Genomic DNA, 11295 nt, shown 5'->3' on the forward strand with positions numbered 1-11295 from the left:
GAACAGGTAAACTGGCAAGTGGCAGAGACGGGATTGGAATCAAAGTCTCTGACTCTAAGCCAGCGCTCAGGCAGCAGGCCAGCCACGTGATGCTCACTGAGGAACACCCCTGCCCAGTGTAGAAGATCACGAGGTCAGAGAGCCTGGGAGGGTGAGCTGTGGATGTTCCCCCAGGACGGCGTGTTCGCCGCACAGCTGCTGAGTCGGCAAAACCAAACTTGCCACCCACCCATCTCATTTACAGTAAATCCGGTGGGTTGCAGAAATAGGACCTGAAACTGCCTGAGGGCAGCAGGGTGGGGGGACAGTGGGGGGACGGGAAAGGGGCCAGCCTGCTGGGCCATGGGAGGGGACCGTCAGGAGAAAGCCCTTCCCGCCTCTGTGGAAGGGAACTTCCGCTTCGGACCGAGGGCAGTAGGCTCTCGGCTCCTGGTCCCGCTGCTGCTCAGCCCAGCGGCCTCACAGGACACCAGCTTCCCAGGTGAGGACGGGGCTTGGCACCTGGGGGAGGCTGGCAGGGCCAATATGGCAGAAAGTGGTGATTCCGTAAGTGTGAGCTTTGCGTTGCCTGCCTTGGAGCCAGCTGGGCTGTTTAACAGTGCAGGTAGCTGGGCCCAATCCCAGACCTATGGGACCCAGCTCTCTGGGGTGAGTTGGTGAGTCTGCTGCTACCCAGGGCCTAGCTGATGGACAGGCCCCCTAAAGCGGGAGCCTGGCACATAGGAGCTTTGGCATCGCAGACACTTGAGCTGAGTCCGGCTCTGCATCTTATGTGTTGGTTATCTTGGGCAAGTCCCCAAACCTCTCGCAGCCCGGCCCTCCTATGGAGAACAGAACCTCTCAGCACTGCTGTGCCCTACAGGAGATCAAGCTTACAAAAGCTTAGCGCATGCCCTGGCTCAAAATTTATCAGTAAACCAGAGGCAGGAGTGGGATTATAACCCAGTCACTCCTGCCCAGCCCAGCATTTCCCCGACACCTTGCTTATTTCCTCATACTCTGCTGAGAAAGCTCAGCTTGACTCTTCCAAAGAAATAAGGGGACGTGCAGGTAGAGTTACGATGAGTTCTCAGCTAGTACTGAGTGAGGGCAATGTTTGTGCAGCAGGGGAGTGGGATGTGGCACTGCACGGGGCAGTGGGGGACCTTATTTCTTCTAAGCGCCTTCTCCTGTCATCCTTCTGGCAGCCCTGTCAGGTTGAAATCAGCATTGCCAAGAGGCTCAGAGAGGTTAAGGCACTTGCCTGAGGTTATGCAGCCGGTAGCAGATGGGGCTTTAAAGTCAAGTGGGCCTGACTCCACGCTGGGGAAGGGGACTGCTGGACCGAAGGAGATGGAAAGGTCAGAGCCTGGGGGGAAGACAGGAGAAACCAGGCTGGCGATGATGATGGGCTGGCACAGGCAGGAGGCAGTTAAACCAGATGAGTTGTAAGCCCTAACCCAAGGCTGAAACTCGGTGGCTTTTGAAATGGGCTAGAACCAGCACTTTCCCACTCCCCCTGCCCCTGGCTTCCCCAGGAAGCCTAAGTCCTGTCAGTACCCTGCTCCCCACCCGCTCCCCCCACCAGCTGGTCGCAGCTCTCCACCCCTGGCTGCCTCTAACTGACAGAGCCCCTCTCTGCAAGCCCAGCCTTTCAAAAGGATTGTCTTTTTTTTACTTCTCCAACCATCTTCCCTTCTGTTCGACCACTCAGGAATTCTTGGATGACAGTGATCATAATAAAATAGCTAATATTCATTAAGCATTTTCAACATGCCAGGTTCTGTTGGAACCTGTAACTCATGTCCTCGCACATACCCTATGAGGGAGACAGTAGCATTATCCCCACTTTATAGGAGGGTAAACTGTGGCCAGAGAGAAGGAGTGATTTCCCAAGTCCCTTAGCTAAGAAGCAGTAGAGACCTTATGTGAACGCTGAGTGTCGCTTTCCTTGTGACACTGCAGGCTCCCGCCACCAGGTGAATGTGTGCTGCCTAACAAGAGCAGCAATCATCGTGGTGGTAAAAAGCCACTTTCACCGAACACTGACCATGTGCCTACCACTACTCTTGGCGTGTCCCATGCATTAGTCCTTTTATCAGGCTGTCTGCCTTCAAAGTTTATGTTTTTACACCAGGTACAGTGGCCTCTTAACATAACATTGAGTTTTAAGATCCAGTGGATGTGGGTTTGACTCCCAGCCACACAGGAGCTGTGTGACTTTTATCAAGGTGCTTGCCCTCTCTGATCCCGCTTCCTCATCTGTAAAATGAAAAAGCAAGAGTGCATTCTCAGGGGCTGAGTATCAAATTACATGGGATAATGGCATGTAAACCATCTGGCTCAGAGCCTGACCCATAAGTACCCAACTTATTAAAGTTGTTAAATTGCCATTTTGTAAAACCTTTAGCAAGAGCAAGAGTGAGAGCTGATGCTTATTCATGGATAAGAAGGACCATGCCCCTGAGCCACCCTGTCTTCAGAGCATGGAGCCTGACAGAACCTAAAGCTGTCACCAGCATTCCCTGGCCACACTCATCTTTACAGCTTCCTTTCCTTGGTGCACAGTGTCTGGCATAACTCAGGGCTTTCAGCAAGAAATTGATCAGGACTAGGCTGAGGGGCTGAGGCTGGTTTGCAGAGCATAGGAGCCAAATATCAGTAGGCTTTGTCTGGCCCCAGGGAGCCCTCCGCATGCCAGACTCTGGGGTTGGTACAGCCAGCATGAGGCAGAGAGGGTAGGAATTTGGCCACAAACCTGCTGTTAAATAGTTTGCTGGGTGATTTTTGGGTAGGTTGCTTTCTAAGTTCTGATCCTCAGTTTCCTCATCTGCAAGACGGGAAATTCATCACAACCCACTTCCCCAGGTGTTGTGAGGATCAGAGAACACCAGCAATAGCCGTAGCAGCCACAAGTCCCAACGAGAGCTTGGGGCTCAGGGCTTTGTGACTCTTTCCCATCCATGGTCTCACCTGGGTCCCTGTGGCCACTCTGGGAGGTGGGCAGAGACCACTCTGCTCCCCCATTTTAAGAGAGGATACAGTTCAGCCTCTGAGGAAAGGTTTCCTGGAGGAAGAAGGCTTTGACCCAAGCTTCGAATGATGAAAAAAAATTTGGATCTGGGCAAAGGTGGAATGGGCTGCCTCAAGAGGTAATGAGCTGCCCATCACTGAAGTGGTGCAAACCATGGATGGAAGAGCCCTTGGCAGAGATGTCATTTCCTCACACTCTGCTGAGAAAGTTCAGCTTGACTCTTCCAAGGAAATAATGCGATGTGCAGCTAGTGCTGTGATTAGTTCTTAGGGCTGAGTGAACACAACATTTGTGCAGCAGGGGAGTGCAATGAGGCACCGCACGGGGGACCTTGGCAGAGGTGTCATTGAGGAAACTTAAGAATAGGCTGAAGGGTCCTCGGGAACTTAAATATGGAATTGCCATAAGCGGTAATTCCTCTCCTAGGTATAAACCCCAAAGAATCAAAAAGATACTCAAATCCTTGTTCACAAATGTTCATAGCAGCACTCTTCACAATAGCCAAAAGGTGGAAAATTCCCAAATGTCCACCAATGATGAGTGGATAAACAAATAGCCAAGCGAGACAGTGCGTGCCTGTAATCCCAGCTACTCGGGAGGCTGAGGCAGGAGGATCGCTTGAGCTCCAGAGTTCAAGACCAGCCTGGGCAACACAGTGAGACCCCCATCTCAAAAAAAACCAAAAACCCCAAAACCAAATTGTAATATGGTCTATAAGTGGAAAGACACAAACGGTATTTTCCTCTGCTCTCACACCACAACGATCAACACAGAAGACTTCTGTGACCGAATGTGGGAGGTTTCTCCCCACACACCAAGCAAGCAATCAAATCTGCTGGGTGTCTTTCCACTCCGTTCTGACACTGTCTAGAAATAGCATCAGACCCCACAGGCTGAGAGCTCAGTCCCACAAGACTGCTCCCCCTCAGACACCAGTTGCAAGCCCAGGCCCCCAGAACTTCTGACCAATTAGCTTCAAGTGGGGGTTCTCACAACCCCTTCCTTGGGTTTGGTTTCTTTGCTAGAGTGGCCCACAGAAGTCAGGGAAACGCGTTTACCCGTTTATTATAAAGAATACTATAAAGGATACAGATGAGGAGATGCTCAGGGTGAGGTATGAGAGAAGAGGCGTGCCACTGTCATGCCCAGGTCTCTGGGCACGCTGCCCCCCCGAGGAACCTCCTCGTGTTCAGCTATTTGGAAGCTCTCTAAACCTAGTTCTTTGGGATTTTTATGGAGGCTTTATTATGTAGGCACGATTGATTAAGCCATTGACCATTGGTAATCAATTTAACCTTCAGCCCCACTCCCCTCCCCAGAGGTTGGGGGTTGGGGCTGAGAGTAGACCCTCTAAGCCTGCCTTGGTCTTCCTGGTGACGAGCCCCATCCTGAAGCTACCTAGGGGCTGGCAGCCATCAATCAATCATGAGCATACAAAAATACCTCACTTTGGAAATTCTAAGGGTTTTAGGAGTTGTCTGCCAGGAAAGAGGTAGAAGACCAAATATATACTTTGCAATATCACATGTATCCATACAATGGAGTATTATTCAGCTATAAAAAGGAATGAAGTACTGATACATGCTACAACATAGAAACATGGGTGAACCTTGAAACATCACCCTAAATGAAATAAGTCAGACACAAAAGGTCACACGTTGTATAATTCCATTTATATGAAATAATAGGAATAGGTAAATCCATAGGGACAGAAAGCAGATTCATGGTTGTCAGGGGCTGGGGGAAGGAGGACTGAGAAGAAGCTGCTTAACGGGCATAGAGTTTTATTTTGGGGTGATGAAAAGTCTTGGAACTAGATGGAAGTGAGGGTTGCACAAGACTGTGAATGTATTCAATACCACTAAAATGCTTGCTTTAAATTGGTTAATTTTATGTTGTAGGAATGTTGCCTCAGTTAAAAATATATAGGCTAAGGGTTAAACTAGATGAACTTTAAGGCCACTCTGTCCTGAGAGCTAATGGCATGGAACACTGGCCATGCTGACCAGTTTGAGACAGCCCACCAGCTTCTTCCTAGTTCTTTGGGATTAAAAAGGGGCCATCACTGCCCTCTTGCCAGAGTCACAGCTCTGAGAATATTCTACCAGCAGAAACAGCCTGGTATGCTGGCACGGACATCGGCTTCATTCCTTCCTGTATGACTCCGAGCAAGCGACTTGGACTCCCTGAGCCTCAGTGTCCCCTTTGGTGTAGGAATCACAGTAAATGCAGGGATGCTCTAAGCATGCAAGGTGGCCCGTTCATAAGCAGCATCATACCCTGAATTCAGAAGCTCTACTGAAGAAGAGCTTTGGGGGAATAAAACCCCAAACTCATAGGAGCCTGGTTGCCTCTCCAGTCTTGCTTCCTGTCACTTGAACCCTCGCTCCCCTCTGCCATACTGGCCTCCTGCTGATCCTCAACATCCTAGCCTCTGTCCTGCCTCTGGGCCTTCTCTGTACTCTCTGTCCTCCTGGAACATTCTTGCCCCCACCTTTTCTGGACCTTCAGGTCTCAGCCTAATCATCACTTCCAAGAGTGGCTTCCCCTTGGAGACTTTCCTGGTGGGAGGACTTCCCTCACAAAACCTGCCACCTCCCACCTCCAGCCCAGTTACTCTGCCTCCCGGCATCCTTCCCTTTCTTTCAGAGTACCAATCACAGTCTATCACTATTTCTATTTACTTGTATGCTGACCCGTTTATATCTACCTGTTTATATCTGTCCCCACTAGGGGCACAAGACCATGAGGGCAGGGACTGTATTTGTCCTGTTCTTCACTGAATCCCCAGCACCTTGCACAGGGTCTGGTAGATAGGGGACAATCAGTGAACTGTGGATGGAGGAATGGATGGATGGAGGGACAGATGGAGGAATAGAGGGATGGATAGATGAATGGATGGATGGATAGATGGACAGAGGGATGGAGGGATGCAGGGGCAGAAGGATGGATGGATGGAAGGAGGGATGGATAGATGGATGGACGGGGGATGGATGGATGGATGCAGGGATGGACAGAGGGACGGACGGATGGATGAACTGATGCAAGGATGGAGGATAGAGAGATGGATGGATGGATGGATGGATGGATGCAGGGATGGAGGGATAGAGAGATGGATGGATGGATGGATGGATGGATGCAGATGGAGGGATAGAGAGATGGATGAATGGATGGATGGATAGATGGATGGATGGATGCAGATGGAGGATAGAGAGATGGATGGATGGATGGCTGGATAGATGGATGGATGGATGCAGATGGAGGAATAGAGAGATGGATGGATGGATGATAGGATCACCATGGTGGTAACCTCTCACATTGTCTTCTCTTCCACAGGAGGCGTCTGACACAGTATGATGATGAAGATCCCATGGGGCAGCATCCCGGTACTAATGTTGCTCCTGCTCCTGGGCCTAATCGATATCTCCCGGGCCCAGCTCAGCTGCAGCAGGCCCCCAGCCATCCCTGGCATCCCGGGTATCCCTGGGACACCTGGCCCCGATGGCCCACCTGGGACCCCAGGGATAAAAGGAGAGAAAGGTACCATGGGATTTAGCGGCACACTGGTAATACTGACCAGTTTCCCATCTCCTGCCTCCCAAGTCACAGTTGCCTACCTTTGAGACTGCAAAAGCACTGGAAAATCCAGCAGCTTGCTGAACCCTTGCAGTAACTTTGCAAGGAGGGAATTCTGATTCCCGTCTTACAGAGAGGAAAACTAGCATCTAGAAAATCTACTGACTTACTCAAGGTAGCCCAGTAAATGTTGAGGCTAAGACCAGACCACAGATCTCCTACCATTAAATTCAGGTGGAGAGAGAGTGCCGCTGTGGCCACAGAGTCCTGTGTTTAAACTTACCTCCTGGGCAAGTGACTTCTCTCTGAATTGCTATTTCCTCACCTGTAAGATGGGGGCAATGGTACTTTTGTGGGGTTGTCATGGGGTTCAAATGAGACTCCCCACTGTGAAAACTCCTCTGTAAAATTTGGTTTATTCATTCATTTAACCTACGGTTATAGAGCAACCCTCTGTGCCAGTCACTCTCCTCACATAATCTCATCTAATCCTCACAATCCCACAAAATATCTTCACCCGCATTTGACGGATGAGGAGGCTGAGCCTCAGGAAATGTGACTCAGTCAAGGTGACACCACTACTAATGGCAGATGTGACACGCAAAGCACAGCTCTCTGTCCCCAGATCCCATCTTCTCAGGCCCTATTCTCTGCCACTCTACTGGAAAATCGGTTTTATCTTGTGTTGTGCCAAACCAAGGGGTAGTGGCTGCTTGGGGGGTGGAGTGAGAAGGAGTCTGAAGTCTATTTCCAGGAGCAGCAAGAGTGAAGGCCGTGGTTGATTAGGGATGTCTGCCAGGGCTGAGGGATAGAGGGGGACAGCACTCATTATCCCTGCTCTAGCCTGAACAAGGACCCCCACAGAAGCTGGGGAGGAGGGCCGGCCTAGCACCTTCCTCAGCAAGGAGCCATTCCCCTCCCCACGGGCAACAGCCCCCATGAAGGTCAAGCATATCACAGACTCAGGAAGCTGGGCTGGAGGGAGACCCAGAGCCCCTGCCTGACACTGCCTCCTTTGTTTTACAGATGGGAGGCTGAGGCTCAGAGAGAGGCAGGGCCCTGCCCGAGGTCCCAGCACAGGCCTCCTTCTTTTGGTCTCAATGATCTCATTTCTTCGGCCTCTGCTTTTCCAGGGCTTCCAGGGCTGGCTGGAGACCATGGTGAGTTCGGAGAGAAGGGAGACCCAGGGATTCCTGGGAATCCAGGAAAAGTCGGCCCCAAGGGTCCCATGGGCCCTAAAGGTGGCCCAGGGGCCCCTGGAGCCCCAGGCCCCAAAGGTGAATCGGGAGACTACAAGGCCACCCAGAAAATCGCCTTCTCTGCCACAAGAACCATCAACATTCCCCTGCGCCGGGAGCAGACCATCCGCTTCGACCACGTGATCACCAACATGAACAACAATTATGAGCCCCGCAGCGGCAAGTTCACCTGCAAGGTGCCCGGCCTCTACTACTTCACCTACCACGCCAGCTCTCGAGGGAACCTGTGCGTGAACCTCATGCGTGGCCGGGAGCGTGCACAGAAGGTGGTCACCTTCTGTGACTACGCCTACAACACCTTCCAGGTCACCACCGGTGGCATGGTCCTCAAGCTGGAGCAGGGGGAGAACGTCTTCCTGCAGGCCACCGACAGGAACTCACTACTGGGCATGGAGGGTGCCAACAGCATCTTTTCCGGGTTCCTGCTCTTTCCAGATGTGGAGGCCTGACCTGTGGGCTGCTTCACACCCACCCCAGCTCCCCCTGCCAGCAACGCTCACTCTACCCCCAACACCACCCCTTGCCCAGCCAATGCACAGAGTAGGGCTTGGTGAATGCTGCTGAGTGAATGAGTAAATAAACTCTTCAAGGCCAAGGGACAGTGGTCTAATTCAACTCTGTGTCCCAGCACCTGGCACACCAGAAGTGCCATGCTCAGAAGTGTTGGTTACATGAATGAATGAACCGTGAATGAAAGAAGTCTCTGTCCGTGTGCTGCTCTGTGCCAGCCACAGTGGGAGGCAGGGGTCCAACACCAACTATGCTCCCAGCAGTAGCCTACACCTTTTCCTGATTCTCTCATTAATCCTCACACTCCTCCTGGGAGAGAGGGCGCATCGTGCTCAGCTTACAGAAGAGCAAACTGAGGATCAGAAGGGATGAAGGGATTGTCCACAATCTCACAGCAGGTCTGGGATTCAAGGGCAGGCCTGCCCATTGATGGCCTGAGACCTTTTTTAAAGGCAACATGTCTAGGCCAGCCCCTAAAGGGGTTCTGTGCTTGTCCCTTCCCATTACCCCTATCAAGGGGTCCTCCTCCAAGGCTTTAACTGACCTTGGAGCAGGAACCTTTCCCTCTTTTATTCTCCCCACATGCCCTTCCTCCCAGTATCTTCCCAGCCTAGCACAAGCTCAGCCATCCAGTTAGAGCAAATGTCACTCCCTTGCTCAAAAACCTTCAGTGGCTCCCCACTGCCCACCAGATACAGTCCCAGCCCATGAACCTGGCCTTCCAGCCTCACTCTATTGGGCCTTTCTGTCTTCTAAACAAGCCCACTTCAGTGCCCTTCCTCACGCTGTTCCCCTACCTAGAAGTCTTCCACTCTGCCCATCTACCCATCCTCATTCAAGCCACACCTCCTCCCTGAAGCAGGAACACCCTAGCTCTCGCACGCTCACTCCTCTGGCCTCCTCTAACCCCGGAGCATGCACAGCCCAGCATTTGGCTCCTCACCCTGTCTCCCCAGCTAGGCTGTAGCTCTGCACCCTGCTCATCTCTGAGCCAGCACAGAACCCATGATGGACAGCAGCCACTCAGTAAAGATTCATTGCCTGATTGGCTGAGACCACAGGACTAGGACTCCAGAGTCCCGCCCAGCTCTGCACCTGCTCTCCTCAGCCTCTCCTACTAGCCCCACCATCAAGACCTTCAACCAATCCTGACCTGAGATGGGAGGGATTTAAGATATTCCCATCTGTGTCAACCAGTCCAGCCTCCTGTTTGGCTGGCCTGTCTCTCAGGACTCCATTCACTGGGTGCAGCTTCTGCCCTATCTCCTGGGCCTGGGGCCTGGCCTTGATGACCTGCCCTAACCCCAGGCTGTCCAACCGAGACCTAGAATCTTTTCTCCAGGTGCTGGCCCTTATTTCTGCTGCTCAGCCCTTTCAATGCAAACTGCCTGGCCTTTGACTCTAATACTAGTGGTTATGATAGTAATGGTCACACCACAGTTGAATTGCTGTGTGTCTAGTACTTTGTGCACATCAGCTCATTGAATCCCCAACCACAACCTCTAGGAGGAACATAGTATCATCCTCATGTGGCTACACGACAAAAATATAAAACTCAGAGAGGGCAAGCAATTTGCCCAGGGTCACACAGCTGACAGCTACACAGCCAGGTTTGGAGCCTGCTCCTGTTTGCCTCAAAGTTCATCACCTCCTTGCCACCCACATATGTTGAAACCCCTTCTGCAGCAACACCCCTCTGCAGCCCCATGACCTCTCACCTGAACCCATCTGACCTCAGGAGTTCCCATTCTCGAGCCTCTGCAGTTGGGTCCATCCATGCTAGGCTGCACTGCACCCAGAGGCAGAGCTGGCTGCTAGTGGCGAGCATGCACCGAGCACCCTATCTTGCTGCACAGACCCAGGCGGAGCTGGGCTTGTCTGAGAAGTCAGAGCTCCACACTCCTGCCTGCTTGTTTCGGGAGCTGCCGTCAGGATGCCTGGCTCTTCTGCAGGACCAACCCTCCCCTGACCCCTGACCCATAAACCCTGGCCCTGCCTCCTGTCCTCCACCAGAACCCCCAGTCAGGACACTCATAACAGTACCCTTGTTTGGCCCTCCCAGGAGCTTCCAGACCCACCAGAAATCCAGGATCTGACTGTGTGTCTAGCCATGGCCATCACAGTCCAGCATCCTTTGCTCTACACAGATGTGCATGCATCTCAACTCTTCACATTTATTTATTTATATTTATTTTTGAGGCAGGGTCTTGCTCTATTGCCCAGGCTGGAGTGCAGTGACGTGATCATGGCTCACTGCAGCCTCGATCTCCACGGCCCAAGCAATCCTCCCACTTCAGCCTCTCAAGTAGCTAGGACTACAGGTGTGCACCACCACACTCAGCTAATTTTTGCATTTTTTTGTAGAGGTGGGGTTTCGCCATCTTGCCCAGGCTGGTCTTGAACTCCTGGGCTCAAGCAGTCCACTTGCCTCAGCCTCCCAAGGTGCTGGGATTATGGGTGTGAGCCACTGCGTTCAGCCTTCACCTTTATCATGGCTCTTTTCAAACCAGTCGGGATAGGGTTGCCCCTACAGCTCTCTGGGGAGATGGGTGAAGTTTCATTACAAGAACCTGGACCAAGAACAGTGTGGGAACCCAGAGGTGATCTGAGATGAGTCCTGGTAGCTCACCTGTTTTATCACTGCCCAGACACCTTCCTTTTCCCCTTGGTCCCCTTCTTAGAGGGAGTGGGACTCAAATCTTCCTGGGCTAGCAGTTGGGCAGGGAAAGGAAGGGAAGTGGTTCTCCTCAGGCTTATGACCCTTGACCCTCATGCACCCCCTTGATCCTGACCCACATCCCTCAACATGCCAGAGCCCTTTTACTCGCAAGTGACAGAAGCCCCTTCAAACCAACTTAGGAGAAAAAAGGGAGTAATCAGAAGAACCCAGGAGCAGGGGAGCTGCTCAGTCTCGGACACAGGGTCGAGGCCTGGGTG

At 52.1% G+C, this 11295-nt stretch overlaps 1 protein-coding gene across 1 annotated transcript; it reads left to right on the top strand.

Annotated features, from left to right (window-relative positions):
- Positions 1-380: 380 nt before the first annotated feature.
- On the top strand, positions 381-8543 carry C1QB (complement C1q B chain). The gene is made up of 3 exons (XM_003271583.4): positions 381-481; positions 6350-6553; positions 7723-8543. Exons 2-3 carry the CDS (start codon positions 6367-6369, stop codon positions 8295-8297), a joined length of 762 nt encoding a protein of 253 aa, XP_003271631.1. The 5' UTR covers positions 381-481; positions 6350-6366; the 3' UTR covers positions 8298-8543.
- Positions 8544-11295: the final 2752 nt, after the last annotated feature.

This window comes from Nomascus leucogenys, chromosome 24 (genome assembly GCF_006542625.1).
Source record: "Nomascus leucogenys isolate Asia chromosome 24, Asia_NLE_v1, whole genome shotgun sequence".
Lineage (NCBI taxonomy): Eukaryota > Metazoa > Chordata > Mammalia > Primates > Hylobatidae > Nomascus > Nomascus leucogenys.